The 23,381-nt window shown below is 49.8% G+C and overlaps 1 protein-coding gene across 1 annotated transcript; it reads right to left on the bottom strand.

Moving 5' to 3' along the window:
- Positions 1-1,150: 1,150 nt before the first annotated feature.
- Drc7 (dynein regulatory complex subunit 7) lies at positions 1,151-21,557 on the bottom strand. Its single transcript, XM_051168710.1, has 17 exons — positions 21,313-21,557; positions 20,752-20,926; positions 19,652-19,777; positions 18,933-19,127; positions 18,057-18,215; positions 17,553-17,771; positions 11,456-11,590; positions 9,620-9,692; positions 8,745-8,873; positions 8,439-8,567; positions 6,828-7,048; positions 4,920-5,135; positions 4,115-4,225; positions 3,920-4,030; positions 2,824-3,018; positions 1,427-1,566; positions 1,151-1,339 (listed from the first exon to the last, which is right to left on the bottom strand). Exons 1-17 carry the CDS (start codon positions 21,516-21,518, stop codon positions 1,246-1,248), a joined length of 2,634 nt encoding a protein of 877 aa, XP_051024667.1. The 5' UTR covers positions 21,519-21,557; the 3' UTR covers positions 1,151-1,245.
- Between the last annotated feature and the right edge of the window lie 1,824 nt (positions 21,558-23,381).

The following is a 23,381-nucleotide window of genomic DNA, read 5'->3' as shown; positions in this document are numbered from 1 at the left end:
CATGTGGTATGAGCCCCTGGTTTTAACCAAGGGTTTAGAACTATTCATTAAAGCCTGGTGAGCTCACCTTTGTGTAGAGACGATGACTGCCTCTCCACCAGGATGCATCAGTAGCCAGGAGCTGGACGTGGAGGGACAGGTGTAGGAAAGATTAAGCTTTGTCATAGGTGAAAGCAGTCTTAGTGGGCTTTACCCTTGGGGCACCCCATGAATACCTTGTGATAGACTGAGTGGAGCCATCTTGGGCCTGGAATTTAGGAAGCAGATCTGGGAACCCCAACTGGGCTATTGTTTTTTTAATTGACCCTCAATGGGAGACTCAGACAGGTGGGGAGGAGAGAACAACAAGTTCAGCCTAGGCATGAGCGTGTGAAGCAATGGACCTGCTGGACCAGCACGCGGGCCAGAGAAACACCTAAAGACCCGTCCCATGGAACGGATACCGGAAGGTTCACTCTTTTGTCCCTTTAACCTTTTTTCCTTCTTGTGTAAGCTAGTTGGGTTGTATAATAAAGTTTAATTATTAAGAAACAGAGCCAACAGTCAGGGGCCCCATGAGTCCCTCCCTCCCTGGTTCATGATCACCTGTTCACTGGCCTGGGTTTGTCCAGGCAACCACAGCTGGACAATGGCTGTTATCATGCCCACGAGCTTACAGACAAGAGTCTCATGTAGCTCAGGCTGTTCTCAAGTTCCCTAAGCAGAGGAGGCAGATCTTGAACTCAGATCCTTCTGCCTCCACCTCCTGTGGGGATTACAGGCATGCACTACTGTGCCCAACTTTCTCTGCTTTTTAGGACTTATTTCAGGAAACAGTGCCAGCCCCATTCCACAGGTGTAAATGGAAGAGGAGCTTGGGTTCAGTCCCTTGTTCTCTAACATCAAGCCGCCCAGTCCTGGGGTGTGCTCCTTAGCTGGGCTATTCCCGCTTTATTGAGCTCTAACTAGATGCTGGCAGGTGGCCATGGGACCATCTGGAGAGATAAACAGGTGCTATTCCAGCAGAGAAAATGACAAAGACCTAGGGCTGTGGGGACTGAACTTTGTGAGGACTGAAGTATAAATGGCAACTAGGACTTATGTTTATTTGGGGGAGACTATGAGGGACAGGGAGGTAGTGTGGCGGTGCTGCTGCTGCTGCTGCTGCTGCTGCTGCTGCTGCTGCTGCTGCTAAGTCACAGTGGCTGGGGAGAAGGGAGGGACTCCATTCTCTGGCAGCGTCTGCCGTGGTTCCACGAGGGGCCGTCAAACAAAGACTTTCACAAAGTCTACCAAGCGTGGGTCCTTGTAGAGCTTTTCCTCCAGCGCCAGGTACTTCAGTGGGGCCAGCTCTTTGTGCCTGAGCAGAGCGAGGAAGGAGAAGGTGAGGGATGGCCAAGGTATCCGAACGCTCCCAGGAGTTCTCCTGGCTTCCTCTGGCCCTTACCGATTGAGCCGCTGCTCTAAGATGCGAATGCGGAACATGGCCTGAGAGCAGTAGCTCAGGTACAGGTCTTCATCCTCGGGCGTTAGGGTTACCTGGTTCTCTTGATACCATTGCTGCTTCTTCTGCAGCTCCTGGGTTTCCTGGGGGGGGGGGGGGACAGGGGGATGAACATGGGGGAATGTGTGAACTGATTTACAGCCAGGCTATAGGGCCATAGGTGACCAGGCAGTCCCAAGAGGATTACACCGCCACCCACACCCCCACAAGGAATGGGACAGAGTTAGAGGATCACAAAAGTATCTTGGGTGGAAACTGCTGGAGTCAAGATTCGAGGGACAGGATGCACATGAAGTCAGAACCGGGCCAAAATAGCCAGTCAGGGCCAGGGGTGTGGTTCAGCGCCTGCCCTGGGTTCCACCTCTGGCTCCTCGTATACAAAATCGAAACAGCTGGGTGCTGTGGTGCACACCTGTAGTCCTAGCCCTCACTGGGCAGAGGCAAATGGACCTTTGTGAGTTTAAGGCCACTCTGGTCTACATAGCAAGTTTCAGGCCAGCTAGGGGTACAGAGTGAGACCCTGTCTCAAGAAAACAAGGGCACTGGCTGCTCTCCAGAGGACTAGGGTTCGATTTCCAAAGCGCACATGGAAGCTCCCAGTCATCTGGAACTCTAGTCCCAGGGGAGCTGATGACTTTTTCTGGCCTTTGAGGGCACTAGGCATGTACGTGGGGTGTACATACACACGTGCAGACAAAACACCCACCCACACAAAACAGCCACATGGTCTAAACAAGTTGCTGATGTGCTCATCAGTAGCTCATCTCCAAAAATAAGGGTTTTGTGTCCCATTCCACCCAGCTCTGCCCTATGCACTCTGGGAAGACCAAGACGCCGCATGGGAATCACATGGTAATGTACCTTACCTATCACAGAAATGAGCAAGGACTAGGAGCTGTAATAATGCACCATCTGTCAGTCCATCTATACACAAACCCACCCATGCATTCTTTCATCCCTCTGTCTGCCCATCTTAACTACCTATCTGCCCACTCATTTATCCATCCAGCCATCTATTTACTCACTCATCCATTCATCCATCCATCCATCGATATTCCACCTCTAATCCCCACCCACATCCATCCACCCACACAATCATTGCACCCGCCCACCATCACCCACCCATTTACTTCACCCACTTACCTATCTACCCATCCAGCCACCATCCACTCATTGAAGGGGGAAGAAGAGATCAGGTTTTTGAAAGCCCCAGTTACAGACACACTCATCCAACCATCCTGTCTCTCACAGATCTATGAGGCACGGAGCAAAGACTTCAGGACCCATTTTCTGGCTGAGGATGGTGAGGTCACCTCCCCCTGCCTGGGCCCTGGCCACACCTTCTCAAAGCGCGCCTGGATGAGGTTAGCCTTGTCAATGAGGCGCTGCTTGAAGTCGCTGAGACACTCGTCCTTGAGGCGCACTGCCTGCCAGCGTGTTAGCTTCTCGCCTGGAGGGAGCTGGGCCAGGAATGGGGCCAGGTAGTCCAGCTGGACCTCCACCTGCCGCAGGTGCTCCTCATGCAAGACACGCTCCTAAGGGCCAGGGAAACAGCTAAGAGGTCAGGACCTCCAGGAGACCACCCCAGCAGCTGAGTCTATGGTGCAACAGCACAAAGCCAGGTCCCAGGGATCCAGGTCCCAGCATAGTTGCTATGAGAGGAGATTGCCTCTTGACCCATGTTTAAAGGTCACATGTAATTCCTATTTCTGACATGAATTCATCTCTCATTTTTTTTTCTCCTCTGAAAACAGACCAGCTCAGGTCTGGAAAGCACATAGCCCAGTCCTGACAGTCTGCAGCAGGTTTTTACAGTGAATGGTGATGGGTTGGCAATGAGCTCCCATCATTTTTTCTCTTTTGCCCACAAAGCCCTACATGGGGTACACAGGAGCCAGAGCAACTGGAGACATGGGCTTTTGCCCTTCCCTGTGGATCCAAGAACAATCCAAAGCCCAGCCTTGTCAGGCCAACTCCAAATTACTTTAGACATCTGCACTGCGTGGTGAAGAAAATTTAGAAGCAAGCCTGGGAACCCAAACTGGTCCTCCCCCTTGGGGGTATGTGGTAAAGCCAAAGCCCTATGTTGCTGAGTCCTGCTGCTCAACTTGTGCCTTAGTCAGTTGGCTGGACTCCCAGCTGAGGTCACAGCCTCAGTGGAAGCCCCGGTGGAGGTGAACATGTAGTTTCATTCTTTCTCCATACAAGGCAGGCTTTTTCATTTGGCCACAGTCCTGGATGAGTACACCTAGCCCGGATCTTAAGTGCTCTTTGGTGGTGACCCATCAACACGGCCGGTTTGGCAGGTGATAGTCAACAAGAGCATTCACATGACGTCACCAGTGACATCATCCCTTAAAAGGGTTCCCATGTTCACCCTACCCAGGAGGCGGGGCTCCAAGGGAAGGTAGACCTGGGAGACGCAGGGAGGCTCACCATGGCCTCCCGATATTCCTTGCTCTTCTCATTACGCTTGGTGTCGTAGATGGAGATGGTCAGTGTGTGGGCCTCCTCTTCCTCCTCCCGAAGCTTCAAGATCTCCAGTACCTTGATTGCACACAATGGAGGACATGCACATTGCACACCCTCTCTCCCTGCTACGCCCTCTTTCTCTCTCTGGTGGGCCCTTACCTCCAGCTCTGACTCCCAGGCCTGATGTCGGGACATCTTTTCATCATTCTTCAGGTGAATCATGGTCTCGTACTGGTAGAGAAGTTTCTTGGTGTGTTCCATTGGCTCCACCTGGGACCAGAACCATCACAGTGATGAAGAGGCTGCATCCGGTCAGGTCTAGGGACCCCTTGGTTTAAATCTACTGCCTTTTTTTTTTTTTTCCTAACCGTGTGACCTCAAGCAAGGTGCTTAACCTTTCTAGACCTCAGCATCTTTCTCTACAAACACATAACAACAGAGACCAAAGAAAGATGCAGAGGTACTTAGGGTTGTACTAGTTAGAACAGGAAGGTGAGACGGTTCTAGATTCTAGGGCATAAGGGTATCCTGCCTCAGGGAGACAGAGGCAGGTGGATCGCTGTGAGCTCGAGGCCAACCTAGTCTACAAAGTGAGTCCAGGACAGCTAAGGATACACAGGGAAACCCTGTCTCGAAAAACAAAAACAAAAAAAGGATCCTGCCCCCTCCAGGAGGGGGGGGGGTCTAGGTTTCCCAGAAGTGCAGTGCAGGCAGGGACCACGAGGAAGTCTCAGCCTGCTGGATTCTCATTTCTGTGGGAATGGGATGATTTTTCAGAGGTGCAGAAAGGGAAAGGTCCTCAGTTGGGATCTTTGAACATAACCAGGGACAGAGATGGGCTTCCCATCTGAGCCTTAATGGGGGAAACCATCTGGGCATTTCCCAAGTTGCCGGAAGGCTCTGCAGGCATAGTTTCCAGAGTGTGCCCCCTACCATCCCCTGCGCCATGCGGTTACCAACCTACCTCAAAGCTGATGCACATGTCCGGTGTCATGATGATCTTGTTGCCTTTGCTGTCTACCTCCGTGCGCCGCAGGAACTCACGCTTGGATGCGGTGATGTAGTCGTCGCGGCAGTGGTAGCGAAGCTGCATGCGCTCCTCCTGGATCAGAAACACGCGCTCTGCAACATCCTCATCTGCATGCTTCGCTGGATTGCGGAAGAACCGCTCTGTGATTTTCTGTGTGGCCAGAAAATGCAAAGGGACGACAGGGATTCTGTGCGTGCTCAGTAGGCAAGAGCAAAGGGCTCTCAGGACCCAGGGGTCCAGAGGTGCCGGCTGTTGATCGGGCTCCTTCTAGCCAGACAATGGATTCTGTGAACTGCATCCCCCACCCCCACCAGCCTCATGTGGTGGTGGTCCTTTCTCCAGTTTCCTCCACAAGGCTCTGCTTTCCTGCTCTTAGAGATGGAAAGCTCTCCACCTCTTCCGGAAGCCCATCCCATTACCAGATATCCCTTGCTGTGGAACCGAACACCTTTGGCGTGTGGCCAGGAAGCTCAGGGGCCAAGAACTCTTGTAGCATCTTACATTAAACAAAGCCCAAATTGATGTAAAGTGGATGAAAATAGGGGTTCTAGTCCTCACCCTGGTTCTGAATAAAGTTAAAAAGACTCTCAAGAACAAATTGTAAGTGTGCACCTTGGCGTACGTACACACATTTCGTGAGGTGGCTAGAGATGGACATTCTTTCTCAATTGCTCTTCAGCTTGGTTTTTTTTCTTTTTTCTTTTTTCTTTTTTCTTTTGTTTTTTTTTTTTTTTTTTATTAATTTTTTGGGTTTTTTGTTTTGTTTTGTTTTGGGTTTTTTTGTTTGTTTTTGGTTTTGTGGGGTTTTGTTGTTGTTGTTGTTTTGTTTTTTGAGACAGAATTTCTGTCTCAAAACCTGGGCTCCCGTGAGCCTGGAGCTCACTGGTTTGGCTTAACTGACTGGCCAACAGGTGCCGCATTTGTCTCCTTGGTGCTGGATGTTTTTGTGGGTGCTGGGGATCAAACTGAGGTCTTCATGCTTACAAGGCCAGCTCTTTACTGAGTGAGCTATCTTCTCATTTCTTTGAGAAAGAATTTCATGTGGCTCAGACCAGCCTTGGACTCACTATGTAGCTTAGAGCTGCTTTTTTCTTTTCTTTTCTTTCTTTCACTTTAAAAAAAAAAAAAATTATTTTTGAGGCAGACTTTCTCTGTGCAACGGCTGTCCTGGAACTGGATTTGTAGACCAGACTGTCCTCAAACTCACAGAGATTTGCCTGCCTCTACCTCCCTGAGTGCTGGGATTAAAGGTGTGCAACCACCATGCCCGGCCTTGCCTTAAACTTTTCATCCTCAGCTGCCACCTCTCAACGAATCGAGGGATTAATTGTCCAGCTAAGAACAATCTTACTTACTAGTCCATAGTCATATTAGGGGAAGTCATTCTGAAGCCTTTTTTTTTTTTTTTTTTAAGATTTATTTATTTATTACATATACAGTATTTTGCCTGCATATACTCCTGTTCCCCAGAAGAGGGCACCAGATCTCATTGTTGATGGCTGTGAGCCACCATGTAGTTGCTGGGAATTGAACTCAGGACATTTGGAAGAACAGACAGTGCTCTTAATCTCTGAGCCATCTCTCCAGCCCCTATTCTGAGACCTTTTTATGTTTCTCTAGTTTCCCATAGTTCCCAAGTGTCTGGCCAGAATTGTGTATTTTTTCAATACAATGAGGAAATAGTGCTTCTCTGTCTAGTGGCTGGGGACACAGCTTGGACCTAGCAATCTTAGGGGTCTTTATTTGTTCCCGTGCTTGTTTCACATTTAGGATCCTGGCAAAAGCGCAGGCATTAATACCATCCCAGAGTCAGGCCCTCCAGCCCAAGAGCAGCGTTCTCACCACCATGGGCCTCGGGTTGGACTCTGCGCTGTTCTGGGTGAGCTTCTTGATTCTGGGTCCGAAGTTGATGTGACGATAGGAGAGGAAGTCTGAGCGCCCTTGGTAGTACTCTGTCATTGTCATGGGTGTCTCCTCCCGCTTTATCAGGCCATCCACACGGATATTTTCATAGAACTCCATGACGCGGTCCATCTCAGGCAGCATAGACTTGTATGAGTGCACTAAGGGTGGGGGTTGGGGCCGGGTAGGGGCAGAATGGGAGAGGGAAGGGGCTGGGTGAGCACCAGGAGCTCTGTAACCCAATCCCAGCCCCAGGGAGACGGCAGCTCTCCTGTACACATGAGCATTAGACATGTATCCAATCCCCACTTCCTGGGTACTGCAGTTATGTCTAATTCTTTGTTTTTATGAACAACACTGTGATGAGCATCTGTATCATACACTTATGGTTCTGGCTCAGCTTTTGCCAAGAACAAATTCTCAGCAGAAGGAATTACTGGGTCAAAACATGCCCACATTTTAAGGCCATTACTCTTGCTATTAGAGATTGGACCCTGGCCCTCAGGCATACTTAGCATGCGTTCTGCCACTGAGCTACATCTCCATAGTATTAACCCATTCAGCTCAGGTTTTTGTTTGTTTTTTGTTTTTAATAATTATCATTTTTTAAGCCTGCATGTACACCTGCAGGCCAGAAGAGGGCACCAGATCTCATTGTAGATGGTTGTGAACCACCATGTGGTTGCTGGGAATTGAACTAGGACTTTTGGAAGAGCAGACAGTACTCTTAACCTTTGAGCCATCTCTCCAGTCCAGCTCAGTTATTCTTAAGAAAAGAGTGACCTGCTGATATCAATAGGGAACAGTTTGTTGTTTTTCAGACTGGGTTTCTCTGTCTAGCCTTGGCTGTCTTAGTCTTACTTTGTAGATCAGGCTGGCCTCAAAGTCACAGAGATCTGCCTGCCTCTGCCTCCCAAGCGCCGGGATCAAAGGCGTGCACCACCATGCCCAGCAACGGGAAACAACGTTCTGCTGCTTTCAACTCCTAGCGTATGCATCAGGTTAGGACCACATGAAGGTTGTGGCATGGTCCCTTGTTGGTTTAATCTTGAAAGTTTCAACTCCCAGATGTGACTGATGTGTTTCCATGTGTTTGCTGGCTCCAGACTTTTGTCTGCTGAAGTCTGGGGTAGGAGCTAAGACTCACTCTTTCCCCTTATCCCAGCCTCATGGACTCTTAGTCATAGCTGTGCCACGGGCACTCTACCTCTGGCCTCGTTGGTAGTGTTGATTGGCTTTACTGCCCAACATTCTTAGACTCTTCGTGTGTGACCCACGCCATGTGCCCCCTTGTGGGAATTCTGGCCTGATCTCAGGCCCTGGCTTTGACTTTCCTAGAGAGTCTTTGGCCACAGTGCCTCCCACACCCCGCCCCCAGCTTCCTCGGCTGTCTGCACACCTCATTATCTTACAGAGGCAGAGGCAATGTCCATGCTTGCCATCCAAGAGCCTCATTGATACCTGGAGCTGGCTACGCCCATCAGTATCATTATTATGTAAACCCCTCCCCTCCCACGACTGTTGGTTTGCCCAGCAATGGGAGCCACGCACCACACAGAGCTTGGGGATGCCCTGGCTTGAAGTAGTCTATATGCAAGCCTGTGACCTTGTTCATGTGCTTCAGCTCCAGCGTGTCCTCCCGGTTCTGGTACCACTCCTTTACCTCCAGAACCTTTGTACCTGTGGGGACCCCAAAGATGGTGGCTGCCGGCAGACCAGCTCCTCTGGCCTTTGCCACACAGACACCAAGAAAGTAGAAGTGATGTGCCCAAGAGCCACCCAGCACAACGTTTGGTTGTGTTTCCCCCCCCCACCCCCCCCACCCCCCCGACCATCCCATCCTGCACGGTGCCTTACACTGTAGGTCCTCGTAGGTGGTGAGGCGGCACGCCAGGCCGTTGTTGTTGAGGTATGGGGCCCACTTCTCCACCTGTGCCTTCTTGTACTGTATCACTTTCTTCCCATTGGGGCAACGGGTCTCAAACTCTGTGGATGCAAAGGGGACTGGAGTCTCTTCTCCCACCCTCCCTGGCCACACATCCATTTTCTGCATTACCTATAAAGTGCCTCTGGGCCCACAACCAGCTCCAGAGAGGAAGCAAATAGTCACTGGTCCTGGCTTCAACTCTGTCAGAGGTATTCTTGGACCAGCCAGAATCCCAGAGCCACCCGAGAATCATATCCGATCCAGCCACCCCTCACCCCTGCCAGGCCTTCACCAGTGAGAACACTGTGCCGGAATGACTTCTGATCCTTCAAAAGACAGCCCCAGTGGCCCCTGCTTCTTGGGACCCATTCTGCCTCCTCCTGTGTCTAGGATGTGATGGGTGCTTCCACCCCAGGTTTCATGACCACTTCTCTAGCACTTTGCCACATGCTGGAACAGCCTGTGCCCTTCTTCGGGGTCTAGGTGTTTCCAGGTAGGCATATGTAAACATGAGGCAAAAGGTAACCCACTCTCCTGCCTTCTTTGTCCACTCTTCCTGGGGCCTGACCCCATCACACTATCTACTACATGTACTGCCTATGGTCTTCTCTGAATAGAGGATCTGAGGGAGGGAAAGAGCCCATGGCCCAGACCTTGGTGGTCATGATACTAATAGCCCAGTTGTATGCCAGATGGTGTCAAGTCCTGGGTGGGGTAATAAGAAAAGTGGGAAGAAGGGCCCAGGAAGCCTCTATGGCCTCTCTGATGAGCTGTGTGGCCACAGAACTCCCTGAATGACAGTGACCTTCTGGGGTGATCTCAATCGCAGCAACCCACGAAGGTGGCATGTCGAAGCTCTTATCTTCCTCCTCTTTGCCCTGTGAGGAGAGGAGATGGTTGTTGTCCAGGGCCTTGGGGCAAAAGCCATGGCACATCTCTGTTCCCTACCCCAGACCCAGACTTGCTAAGGAAGCTGTCAGTTTCCCCAGAGGAGTCAGAAGTCAGGAGATGACTGAGGATAGGGAAGAGGAGGAGTCAGCTTAGGCAGACCCCTTCATTCTTCTTCCGTTATCTAAGATGGTACCTGCTCTCATACCCCATCCTTCTGGCCAAACCACTTGCAGCCATGATGGTTGCTTAGAGAGGGGATGCTGGGTCAGAAGGAGCCATATCTTTAGCCGTATCTAGTACCAAGTAAGGCGGGCTGGGCAAGTTCTTCATCTACTCTAAGCCTGGGTTTCCTTAACTGTAACTGGGCTTCTTGGGAGAACTAAAAGAGGTCATGTATAGGGCTTGGAACTCTGAATGGCTGTCCTTCACCCATCTGTGAAATAAAGCCTGGTCTAGACAGATGAGCCTCAAACCGGGCTCAAGATTTTCTGTGCGTACACTTTCTGCCACAAACAATGCTCAGATCCTGGACACTTGCTCATCTAATTATGGTATCTTTTGGGAACACACAGGGGCACTGGAAGAACTTTTTTGAGACAGCCCAGGCACCCTGTGTCTGGTCCTACAGCTGACTCTCAGGGTGCATCCAGGTTGGAGGGAACGAGAGGTCTCATTTCGGGGATGTGACAGGGCTTCCAGAAGGAGCAGGGTCCTAGGTTTAAGGGTGGCGTGCCCTGCACACTGCTGGCCCATGCCCACGGCCAGCAGGAGCTCCAGTGCTCGGAAGTGAGGCCTTGAGAGCAGGGTGGCCTCAGTCACTCTTAGGCAGCACTCAGAGCTGAATAGTCACTAGATTACGCAGCTAGACGGCTCAGGTTCAGCTCCCAGCTCTCTCACCTACTGGGTGGGTTCTTTGGTGGCTCATTTTGCCCTGCTGTATTCAAGTTGTCCCCAGCTTCCCAGGTGGTAGAGATTTAAATGAGTGAACTCTGATTCCGTACCAAAACCCAGAGCCTGCCCCTCAGTGTTGCTTGTTGCTATGGGGACCGCTCAACCTCCCTCTAAAATTGTACGTCAAAGCCCTCACCCCAATACCTATGAATCCAGTTGCATTCAGAAGTAAGGTCTTTATGGATAAGGCAACAGAGTCTAAATGGGATCCTTAGGGGGGCCTATTACAATAATTTATGTATTTGTTTACTTATTTATTTTACAGTGTTCTGCCTGCATGTGAGCCAACAGGCCAGAAGAAGGTACCGGATGTCATTATAAGTGGTATAGATGGTTATGGGGCACCATGTGACTGCTGGGAACTGAGCTCAGGACCTTTGGAAGAACAGCCAGTGCTCTTAACCTCAGAGCTGTCTCTCCACCCCATGCAAAGAGTTCTTATGAGACAAAGGAATTAAGACACAGATTCAGAGAGAGAGAGAGAGAGAGAGCCAGAGAGCCAGATAAAACACAGCGCTGATGGCCATCAGCAAACCCAGAGGATCTCAGAAGAAACCAGCCCTGCCAGCACCTTTGATCCCTAATGTTCTAGCCTCCAGCAGTGTGGGACTCCCAAGCTATAGTCCTTTGTTATGTTGGTGCTAGCCAGCTGATATACCTGCTCCTGTTGCTACAGATACCAAACACAGACTGTGAGCCTTACCTAGTTTTACATGAGAGGGAGGAATGGAAGATTGCAAAGTGGAAGGACTCCCCCATACGTGTATGTGTAACTCATCCTCATGGCTACCAGACTCACCAACTCTTCCATATCATCATCATCGTCATCCAGCCCATCATCATCCTCATCATCAGTCAAGGACAGGTGAGGCTTGTCAGTCCCCAGGAGCAGGTACTCCCATCTCACAGGGTCTCCCAGGTCGAAGATCAGGTCCTGATGAAGAGGGAACCATCTGAGTGCGCCCCCTGGACCCCATGACCGTGCCTGCCCCTAGGGCAATGGCTACTCGGCTGGGGGACATTACACGACACTGCAAAGCATATCCCCCAGCAGGCAAACTATTAGGAAGTTATTGGTTTAAAGTGGGCTTCCTAGCTGGGCATGGTGGCACATACCTTTAATCCTAGAACTAGGGAGGCAGAGGCAGGTGGATCGTTATGAGTTCGAGGCCAGGCTAGTCTACAAGGCAAGTCCAGGACAGCCAAGGCTACACAGAGAAACCCTGTCTCGAAAAACAAACAAACAAACAAACAAACACAAAAGTGGGCCTCCTTGTTTCTGTTTTGTTTTGTTTTGTTTTTATTTCCCTCTAGCCAGGGAGCCAGGAGCCAGGAACCAGGGGCCGATTGCTACTAAGGACTCAGGAGGATATAAGAGATCCCAGAAGAAACCAGCCCTGCCAGGACCTCGGATCTGGATTTCCAGTCTCCAGAACTGTGGGTCAAAGAATGTTTGGTCTTTCATTGTTTTATTATTTCTTTGTTTATTTTGGTTTTTCGAGGCAGGGTTTCTCTGTGTAGCCTTGGCTGTCCTAGACTCACCTGGACTCTACACCAGGCTGGCCTCGAACTCACATCGATCTGCCTGCCTCTGTCTCCCAAATGCTCAGATTACAGGCAGTGCGCCACATGGCAAGAATTTTTGTCTTTAAATCCCTAGCCTGCAGTACTTTCTAGTGGCAGGCACAGGCACAGGCACCAAGCAAGGAGGCACGGTCCCCTTTACCCACTCCCCATCCCTAGGATCATCTCCCAAGGTGACATGTTCCAGAAGGAGATCAAAGCCTCAAGAAAAGCTGCTCAAAGGACATTGAGCATCTGGCCATGGTGAGGTGGCCCCGATCCTGCTCTGAGGGCCTGCGTACTGTGCCCTGTCTGGTAGTAAGGATGGAAAAGTAGACATACAGAGGGGAGGGGAGGGAGGAAAGGAGGGCTTCTGGATATAACAGTGACTGGAGAGAAAGACTAAAGGTCATATGTCATTTTATCTTAGCTAAATCCTGTCACTTTTCTACATGGCAAGCAGTAGCTACACATGCTTTATGGCTTCAATGTCAGGTTCTGTTCCTAAAGAAGAGAATGGGTGGACAGTGGCTGCATCCCATGTGCCCAGGGCACTTGCTCCAGTCAGTCTCTGTAAGGATGCTTGCCTCATTTCCCCAACCTCCAGTGCCAAGGTTCTCAGAGGGAACAAAGTATCCAGACTGGGTAGTGTCATGGTCTCTTCTTCCATGCCCTTACATGGTGACTCAGTACTGGCTTCCTGGACTCACTTCTGCCTTACCATAAATGTCCTTCCCATGTGTGGCACTGGTGTGGTGTGCACTGGAGTAGTGGCCTGCAGGCTAGAGGAGGGGCTGAAGGACTGCAGGCAACTCTGAAGGGCCATCAACCTTCTGGGACGCTGTGCATGTGCATACTGTGAGCCCGGCCCTGAGGAATGCAGTTTTGGCTCTGTATTATCGGTAGTGTGCTTAATTTGGTGTTAGTTTCCTTATCTGTCATACGAGGTAAGAAAGCTGAAGGGTATGAAATGCCCAGGGCCTTACCAGCACATTCTGAGAGGCCCTGGAGTCAGGCCATGAGTTAAGTAGGATGCTGAGCCAGGAAGTCAGGCCATGAGTTAAGTAGGGTGCTGTATCTCAGGAATTCAACTTCCTTCCATTCACAGACACAGATACTAGCCACCTAGTGGAAGCATTTCCACCCTGCCTGGCTCCCAAAGGGGCCACAGCCATCTCTTGAACAGGCACATTGCAACAGGGTTCTATCCAGTTAGGAATCGGGGACACTGGGAATAACAGCAGAGCACAGGACTTGGAGGCCTGAGGCCTGAGTTCAGTTCCTGTGGTTTGTTGCTTTCCCCTTCCCCTGGACAGGAAGTGGCTAAGGGAGGAAACCTGGTCTGTGTCATTTGCTGTGTGTCCCTAGGCCGGGTAAAGGGCCTGGCACACAGCGGATGCTTCATGGAGAAGCTGAGCACACCACTTCCCCTCCCAGAATTACCGCTTTTCCATGCTAATTGACCCCACCGAATGACTTAGATGTCAGTTCCCTGACTGCAGTCTCCCCCACATTTCCCTTATGTCAACCCACATTTAAACATTTTTCCCCACAAGTAGACCCATGAGAGCTGGGCACAGTGGTGAACCTGTGACTCCAAGGCTCAGGAGGCTGAGGCAGGAGGATTGAGAGTTCAAGGCCAACCTTGCCTATAAAGGAAGATGCTATTTCAAAACACAAACAACAAGAACCACAATAATAAGATGCTGTGCTGGGAATGCAGCTCAGTGATAGCTTGTCTAGATTGTGAGCTCCAGGTTCCTTCTACCACTTGGGGAAAATTAAGAAGTCAAGATTCAGGCTGGAGAGATGGCTCAGCGGTTAAGAGCACTGCCTGCTCTTTCAAAGGTCCCAAGTTCAATTCCCAGCAATCACATGGTGGCTCACAACCATCTGTAATGAGATCTGGTACCTTCTTGCAGCAGGCAAGTGGGCAGGTTATTGTATAAATAATAAATTATACATGATAAAAAAAAAAAAAAGAAGTCAAGATTCATGAAAAGAAAAACCTGAAAGGTGTTCCAGTTTGTGGGGGTGATTTTCTCCAGTCAGGGGTCCAAAGTGGTTAAGAAGAGCCTCTGGGAGGGGTGGAGATATAGCTCAGTTGGCAGAACGCTTGCCTAACATGCATGAGGTCCTGGGATCTGTCCTCAGACCCACATAAACTAAGCATGGTGGCACATACCTGTGATGCCCACATTTGGGAGTTGGAGGCACGAAGATCTGCAGTTTGAAGTCATCCTTGATTATATATTAAAGTTCAAGGCTAGCTTGGGCTGCCCATGACTTCAAAGAAGAAGGAGGAGGAGGAAGAAGGAGAGGAAGAGGAGGAGGAGAAAAGAGGAGGAGGAAGAGGGAAAGAGGAAGAAGGAGGAGGAGAAGGAACTGGGATAAGATGAGGAGGAGGAAGAGGAGGAGGAGGAGGAGGAGAGCAGCAGCAGCAGCGTTCAGGACATTGAATACTCCAAAGAGAAAACACTGGCAAATCCCCCTGGGACTCTGATGGATCACATCAAAGGAATAAAGATAACAGAAAGGCTCAGTTAAGGTCAGCCAGGATTGCTAGATCTCCTCTTTTTCCATCAGAATCTCACCTAACATCTCTGCAGGAAGATTATGACATCTAGGCATCTAATTATCTCTTTTTAAAATGTGTGCCAGGAGGTGGTGGCGCACGGCTTTAATCCCAGCACTCGGGAGGCAGAGGCAGGTGGATTGCTGTGAGTTTGAACCCAGCCTGGTCTACAGAGAGAGTCTAGGACAGCCAAGGCTACAAAGAGAAACCTTGTCTCGAAAAAATTCATATGTGGCTTTTAGTGACACACACATATATATACACGCGGAACATGGGAACATGTGCTCACGAATGAAAAATTAGTTTTCTCCAATGGTGTCTCACTGGGCATGCAAAGCACACACAGGACAGGCCCCATGCCCAGCAGTAGATGGCCAATACAAAACAACCTCAGTGATAGTTTTGGAGGGTTTTTCTTTTTATTTATTTATTTATTTATTTTTATTTTGGAGGTTTTTTTATTTCATAATGCTTTGTCTTTTATTTGTTTCATTGTTGTTGTTCTGCTTATTTTAACATTACATGTATTTTGCTTATTAATTATAGTTTCTAGCTTTATGGTTTTTTTGGGATTTCTGCATGTGTGAATGTGTGTGTGTGTGTGTGTGTGCATGCATCTATATGTGCTTCTTGTGCTTTTTCTTTGTTTTGTTTTATGCTGGTTTGTTTTTATTTTAAATAATAATAGTAATTATTATTTTATTGTTAACTATTAATAATAATTATTAATGTTTAGTAATCAAACAATAATTATTTATTATTTAAATAATAACTTATTGTCTAAATTATTTTTATTTAAATAATTTATTAACCAATAATTATTTGAATAAATAATAATAAATGATTTCAATATTTGAATTATTTATTAATAATAATAATTATTGTCTGTTCTAATGAGAAAGAAAGAGTGTGAGTGGGGAGGTAGGGAGTTTCTGAGAGGAGTTGGGGGAGGGGAAGTCATAATCAGAATATATCGTATAAGAAATTTTTATTTATTTATTTATTTTTGAGAGAGGGTCTTTTTATGTTGTCCTATCTGTCCTGGAGCTCGCTGTGTAGATCAGCATGGCTTCCAACTCACAGAAATCCTCCTGCCTCTGCCTCCTGAGTGTTGGAATTAAAGGTGTGTACTACCATGCCCAGTTTAAAAATCTATTTTCAATTTAAAAAATTTTTAAACTTTCAAATTTGACAATGTATATAGAAAAATAATAGCTATAAATTTAATTTCATTTTTAAAATCCTGGTAAGTGAAACAGTCTAAGCACTATAATCCAGAGGCTGAGACTGTCAAAACAGATAACGGTGCAATGATGCACACTTAAATTTAGAAAATACAAATAAAGGCCGGGTGGTGGTGGCACGCCTTTAATCCCAGCACATGGGAGGCAGAGGCAGGCGGATCTCTGTGAATTCAAGGCCAGCCTGGTCTACAAAGCAAGTCCAGGACAGCTAAGGCTACACAAAGAAACCCTGTCTTGAAAATCAAAGAAAAAGAAAAAAAAAGAAAAAAGAAAAAAGAAAGAAAATACAAATAGAGCTTTGTTTAAGAGGCAAAGATAGCCCATGCTAACATAAGCCAAAAGAAAGCCAGAGAAACTATATTTATGGATTGTCAATAGTTATCAGGATAATATTGGTAGGGGCAAAGGATGGGTATTTACACTACAAATGGGTCCGTCTATCAAGAAGACATCGTAAGTGTTTGTTCACTAAATTACATGTCTCTAGACTGTTTGAAGCAAACACCAATGGAAGAAACAAAGGAATCCAACATTAGGACCCAGCATTTGGATAATGTCAACAACGTTACAATACAGAAAGCCGGCAAAGATTTACAAGAGTTGAGCACCATCCGCTACTTGTGATACCTGATGTTCAATAGAGCATTCCACTCAACCTCAAAAGACAGACATTCCAGTCAAATGCGCAGAACGTTTAAGGGGCAGCCTAACCTGGGCCAAAAATCAAGCCATAATAGACGGTGGGGACCGCATGGAACAGCTAATATGAAAGCAGGGGAAAGGAGGCGGGCGTCAGCGTGCGCACCCGTGATCTCAGCATTCCGGAGGCTAAAGCAGAAGACCATGGTTCCAGGGCAAGCTGTGGCCTAGAGCGAGACCCCACCTCAGACTCTTCCTGAACGAATGTTGAGTGTTGGTAAGGAGCGGAAAGCGCCTCAATGCTGGGGGGTGGGGCTATAAATTGGTGCGGTCAGTTTTGCAAACGGGAAGGATCTACAGAAGTGAAACATGACTCTCCTCCGTCTTGACCCGTCTTGACCCATCAGAAGCGAGCATGTATGTGTTTGCTGAAATGTGGGGAGGGAAATGCTTGCTGCACTACTACCCCAGAGAGCCCCATGCCGGAAATGACCTAAGGATGCCGCTCTATCCTTAAAGTACAAGCATGCATTTGGGAGAGGAAGGACATAAGAGGATGTTTGAGGGATGGGCCCTATTCTTTTTTATTCTGAGTGCAGGAAGCAGGGCCTTCAGTGGGCAGTGGGCTCAGTGCTTTGGGTGAACGCACAATCCTGAGTGGGCGCCATGCTTCCACTCGAAGTTCATTCATACAAACCAACGGCCCACAGGTTAAAAAGGACGCACACAGCGAACTGGAGAAGCTCATCTTGCCAGAATGTTCCCCCATAGGCAGGGGGGTGAGTTCTGGGACCTCCACCATACAGAACCCTGCTATCAGACCACTCATAGCCTCCACCCCGGGGTCTCTAGCCACACAGCCCGCTCCCACACACCTTGCAGCAGTTCCAACAGTCCTGCATGTTGATCCAGTAGTTCTTGTGGTTCCAGAGGCTCTCGATGCCCAGGAAGTGGTCATCCATGGTGCTATAGCTGCGTGCCGTCAGTGGGTCGATGAAGAAGCTCTCAGGCACCTCGCGCTTCCCAGCAAGCACTAGGACCCAGGAGTGCACCCTCAAGCCGTGCAAGGGGTCTGGATTTGCTTTCTCTTGTTCCTGCACAGGGAAGGTGGGTGACAACCAGCTAAGGGGCACCCTCTTCCCAACATCTCTCCTTGGAGCCCCAGGTTTCAACCACTAAAGTGAGAGGGGCCCCGACCAGATCTGTGGTTTACTCCGAGGGGGCGATAGCACCCCGGGTTAGATTTCATCCAAAGAAAGGTAATGCGTTCTATGGGTAAGGGGTGCTTTGGTCAATCTTAAGGCCACATGGCACAGGTCTGCTATCCCTTGGGCCTTCTGTGACCAGCCATGCCAGGGTGCAGGGCCATGGAGACACACCAGGAGGCGCTCTTCCTCTTCCCTAAGCCGCCTCATTTCTAGCTCCCGGATCTCCTGCAGTCTCTTGTACTCCTGTTCCTGCTCAAACCTACTGGTCAGGTCCCGGGGTGGCTTGACGGCATATTTCTTGGGCACAGACTTCTCTTTCTTCTTGACTGCCTGTCAACCAACAAGAGAGGAAAGTCAACTCCCACCCGCAGACTTCATGGGCCCTGGGGCCTGGTCCTGACAGAAGAGGGAGCTGCAGTGCAACTCTGGTGACCGTTGAGGTCTTAATGAGCAGACAGAAAACTCAACCATCACTAGTTAGGGCCAAGGTAACTTTTCCCCACCAAATGGCCTGGGGATGTAACTCACACTAACATGCTCACCTAGCACAGTAGAAGGTCTTGGCTCCATCAACAGGGGTGTGTGTGTGTGTGTGTGTGTGTGTGTGTGTTTAACTGTGTGGGAGGAGGGCTGAGAATCAAACCCTCGCTTGACCATTGTTTCCCGACATTAAAACAACCAGATGGGCTTTTATCAGATGAAAGGGGAAGTGGGTAAGCTTATGATAGTTGGATATAAGACAGAGGCCACGTGGGCCGTAAAATTTGCCCAGTGGGAGCCACAGTGTTTTAAACGGAGGGAGGGCATGGTAAGAGGGATAGCAGTTTAGAGAACTGGACTGTGGGTGGTGCTGAGGACAGAGAAATCGCTAAGGAAGTCTGGAGCAACAGAGGTTGTGTGGTGATGGGGAAGGAACCTGTAAGTATCAGGACAGCCTGCATGGGGACCTGATTCTCTAAGGATGGGCAGGGCAGGACCCTGGTCTTCTAAGATGGATGGGCAGTTCCAGGACTGCGCATTCCCCAGGCTGTCATGTGTTAAGCATACCTCCTTGGCCTTTAGGGTGAGAGGGCACACTTCCCTTGTCAGGTCCATGAGGCACAGGTCCAGTGAGCCATACCCATTGACACAATAGGCATCGTAGCCAGAGCCAATGAGCATGGAGCAGAGCAGGGTGCTGAAGTCAAAGCAGTTCCCTTTCTGGCTTTTGAGCACGGTGGTCGAGGAATACAGGTGCGTGGGCTGAGTGAGGTACACCCGTCAGTTCAACCAGACCCCTTGTCACTCACCACTCACCACCCCCCTGGAGGCGTAGGGTCCCTCTTGCATTGAGAGCCTTTTGAGGACATGACACAAATGGACCCACGCAACCCATTTTAAGGAACTAGTGGGCTCTCCTCCAATGCTCTCCTCCCCACCATCCATTTTACTCTTCTATCAATGCTCCATTATTCATCCCTCTTTCTTGCCTCCTTCCATTCTCAAGGAAAAGCTGACTAAACCTCTCAGAAGCCCAAAGATGGGGCTGAAGGCTATAGGCAGCTTGGCATCCCCCAGCTCTTTGCTGTAAACCTCCCGGAGTTAAAAATAGAGACTGAGGCAGAATCCAGCAGATGAGAGACCAGGCTTAGGCCAGTGGTTCTCTCCCTGTGTCTTTTTCCCCTACAGGTGTCTCAGAAGGCTGGAGCCTGGCTAAGCTTCTAGGTCCCCAGACTTGCCTTAGGCCTGCTGGCCTTACCCCCATGCGACCGTGGAGTAGCTCTTACCGGCTTGAGGGGGTCAGGCAGAGGAACCATGCTAAGGAAGTCAGACACAAACTGGGCGCAGCCGTCCCAGTTGTAGAGTTCAGGGTAGGGCATCAGCGTAGGCCTCAGGGTTGTGCTCACGAACTTCTACAAGGGAGAGATCGTACCGGGGCACTGTGTGTGTAAGCAGGGACCTATGCCTGGCTGGCCCGGCCTCCTTCCCTTGACTTCTCAAAGGAACCCTGAAGAGGCCCAGCTCACAGGCCTCAGGTTGGTGGAGCCATCTCCTGCTGAGAAGACCTAGCATCAGCCAGTGGGGTGGCCTGAGAGGCATCCAGTCACATCAGTCCATCGGGATAGTACTAGTTTATCTGGTTCTGGGATGGAAGGACTTTCCGAGTCCAGAAAGGCCAAGTAGATTGCCTAAGGTCACTCAATAGGAAAGACTAAAGGAGACAGATGTCCAAGCAGCATGAGGCCCTTGCAGAGCCTACAGAGGTTCTGGGTAGGCAGTGGGTAGCTGTTGACCAGGGTGGTCTCCAGCATCAAGTGCCAACCCCTCAAGGGAGGGGCAGAGCAACAAGACAAAGTGGGACAGAATAGTCCCTAAAACCTGGCACTGGTTTCTTGCTTTCCTCCACATGGCCCCAGGCACCTCTCCCCCTGAGCCTCAACGGGGCCTCAGTTTCCCCCACCTATACCGTCCATTCAGGCACGGGAAGTCCCTTAGCATGTGTTAGTGATTAACATTCAAAGTCATGATTGTTCAAGGCCAGCCTGGGCTGCACAGTGATACCTCCCCTGAACTCAAGACTGAAAAGAAGGCTGAGGGTGTACATAGCTCAGAGTTAGGTACTAGCCTACTATGCGTCAGGCCCTGGGCTCATCCCCCCAACTTCCAATTCAGACCCCAGGCCTGCGTTCCCCAGCAGGAGTCTGTACACTCACTCCTCCAGGCCCTGATAGGCAGGAGCTTCCTGCTCTCAGGACAGCTGTGATTTAACCCAGAGACAGCAGAGAATCGGGTGTGCCCCCCCCACCACACCCCCCACCCCCCCCCCCCGCCAGCCCTGCCCTGCCCTGGCCCTGCCCTGGCCCTGCCTTCCAAGCCCCAGGCTTACAGGCACATCACACTCATTTAGCGGGTGCAAGAAGAGAGGCACGCGGTCTGGGCACAGGTGGCTGTACTGGAGGGAGAAGTTGTCGGCCACCTGCAACAGGTGCTCCTCCTTGATTGAGTTGGTAGTGTAGGAAGGAGGCAGCTTGGTGACATCAATGAGGGACTTGTTTATGATCCTGTGTCCCAGCAGGGATGGCAATAATCTGAGTGAGGTTATGCTCCGCACCCAAGGGACCCCCAAAGGGCCTGGGATGTCCTTTGACTTTGCCCCCCCCCCTTTTTTTATTTGATCCTCACAACTACACGGAGTCATCATTACTACTCTCATGCTTGCGCTTTTGCACAGACAAGGTAATGGGGGGTGGGGGTGGGGCTACCAGAGGTTGAAGGTCTTCCCCAGATCACACAGCCGTGGGAGAAAGGTGAGCCGCCCATCTGGACACAGCCCTCTATGGCCATCTCCCCGCCCAGGTGCCACCACTCTGCCTTGGTCCTTCCTGGGCCTGGACCTTTCTGACTGCGCCGTGGCTGTTGGGTAGGACGTCCCAGTCCTGACACTCACGAGTGCTCAGCTGGGATGGCGATCTCGATGGCCGCTAGCTTCTTCTCCAGGTCCCGAAGCTCATCCTGTGTCAGGACGGTTTCCTCTTTGCTCACTTCGGCTGGCTTCATCATCTTCTCAGTCTTTTCAGCCCTTTCCGCCCTTTCAGCAGCTTCCTCACGCTCAGCCTCCTCCTCCTCCTCCACTTTCTCTCTCAGGACCTCCATCCTGATATCTCTGGATAGCTAGGGATGAATTTCTCTGCAGGGAAAAGCAGAGATGCTCAAAATGGCCACTGTCCACCGGAAAGAAGTAACGGAGACCACCTGCGCGTGCAGAGCGGCCGGAGGTGCTTTATCTCACAGAGGACAGCGTCCCTTGGAAGCATCCCTTCTGCCAGGGAGGAAGTCTCGGTTTGGTGCAAGCCCATCTCCAGCACATTCTGATACAAATCTCCCTCAAAACTAAAACAAGGATTTGGGCATGGTGGTGCATGCCTGGAACCACAGCATGTGAGAAGGTGAAGCAGGTTTTCTTTTGTTGTTGGTTTGGTTTGCTTTGCTTTGGTTTAAATACCAGACTAGCATGGGCTACATAGCCAAGCCCCTTCTCAGAAAACATCAAAGTCAGTGTCAGGTGACCCAAAGGCATTAATGTGGCTTTGGCAGCCACCTTCTCTTTCTGGTAAATGACACTAATCACGGGAGTTTCTGAATATATAGTCTCCTATTCGGATATATCGATGAAGTTCAGTAAGTCTCCTGGATCAAAGGAAATTATTTAGAACAGCAAGGCAAAACAGAAACAAGACCCACAAAATAGCAGGTAAGTAAAATCTCATCCCAATTAAACTGGAAACAGAGGCACAACTTGCAAGGGCAGAGTTGCAGAGCTGAAGAGATGGCTCAGTGGACAAGAACACTTATTGCTCTTCCAGAGGACCTGGGTTTGGTTTTCAGAACACACGTGGCAGCTCACAGCCATCTGTAACTCCAGTCCCAGGAGATCTGATGCCTTCTTCTGGCCTACATGGGCACTGATGCATGTAATATACATCCATGAAGACCACACACACACACACACACACACACACACACACACACACACACACACACTTTAAGATCAACTTTTTTGTTTTGTTTTGTTTTTCAAGACATGCTTTCTCTGTGTAGCCTTGGCTGTCCTAATACTCAAAGGCGTCTGCCTCCCGAGTCTGGGATTAAAAGCATGCAGCACCACCGATTAGCTAAGATTAATTTTTTAAAAGGCAGAGTTACAGTCGGGTGTGGTGGCATGCACCTTTAATCCCAGCTCTCGGGAGGCAGAGGCAAGCAGATCGTTGTGAGTTCGAGGCCAGCCTGGTCTACAAAGTGAGTCCAGGACAGCCAAAGCTACACAGAGAAACCCTGTCTCGAAAAACAAAAACAAACAAACAAACAAACAAAAAACAAAAACAATAAGAAGAAGAAAAGAAAAGGCAGAGTTACCACTAAGACATTTGTGTATATGTGTGGAGGTGGGCTGACAGCCTGAGGACAGTTGCCATCTTGTGTCACACACTGAGATGCTATATGTACAGCCACAGAACAAGACCTCACTAGGGTCCACTGTCACCAATCCAAAGATCCGCCCCCCTCCCACACCACAGAACCCCAAGTTTGAAGGGGAGGGAGGCAGTAATGTACCAGGTTTGAAGTGTTCCACCTCTACTTCCTGAACCCTCTGCCAACGAGGTCTTGGTGGGGACGTGGCCCAGTTCTGGCAAGTGAGGTGTGAGAAGGGAGGACATCAGAGAACAGAGTGCAACAAGTACACAGCCTTAGCTCTATGTCCACTTCGTTTGGGGGACATTCACACAGAGGGAGAGGTGGAGGCAGCCATTGGTAAGGGCCACCTGGGAGCACCAAGGCTGCCTGCTCAGGACAAGGGGACAGTGAGAGAGTCACTGCACCACTTCCAGACATCTAAAACATGTGAAAATCTGGCCTCTGCTTGGTCCCTGGTTCATGCCACCCAGCAGCTTTCCACCCGTCTGCCCTCTGCCTTGCAGCTCAGGCCTTTCCTCTACTCTCCTTTCAGCGCTGCTCTCA

This window comes from Acomys russatus, chromosome 26 (assembly GCF_903995435.1).
Source record: "Acomys russatus chromosome 26, mAcoRus1.1, whole genome shotgun sequence".
NCBI classification, from domain to species: domain Eukaryota; kingdom Metazoa; phylum Chordata; class Mammalia; order Rodentia; family Muridae; genus Acomys; species Acomys russatus.
This window is presented reverse-complemented; position numbering and strand designations above follow the sequence as displayed.

Coding starts and splice junctions, on each gene's coding strand:
- Drc7 (XM_051168710.1), bottom strand. CDS start 21,518: ATGGAGGTCCTGAGAGAGAAAGTGGAGGAGGAGGAGGAGGCTGAGCGT. Junction 4,226..4,919: donor ACATGTGCATCAGCTTTGAG/GTAGGTTGGTAA, acceptor TTCTGGTCCCAG/GTGGAGCCAATGGAACACAC. Junction 1,567..2,823: donor TCCAGGCGCGCTTTGAGAAG/GTGTGGCCAGGG, acceptor CCCCCCCCCCAG/GAAACCCAGGAGCTGCAGAA.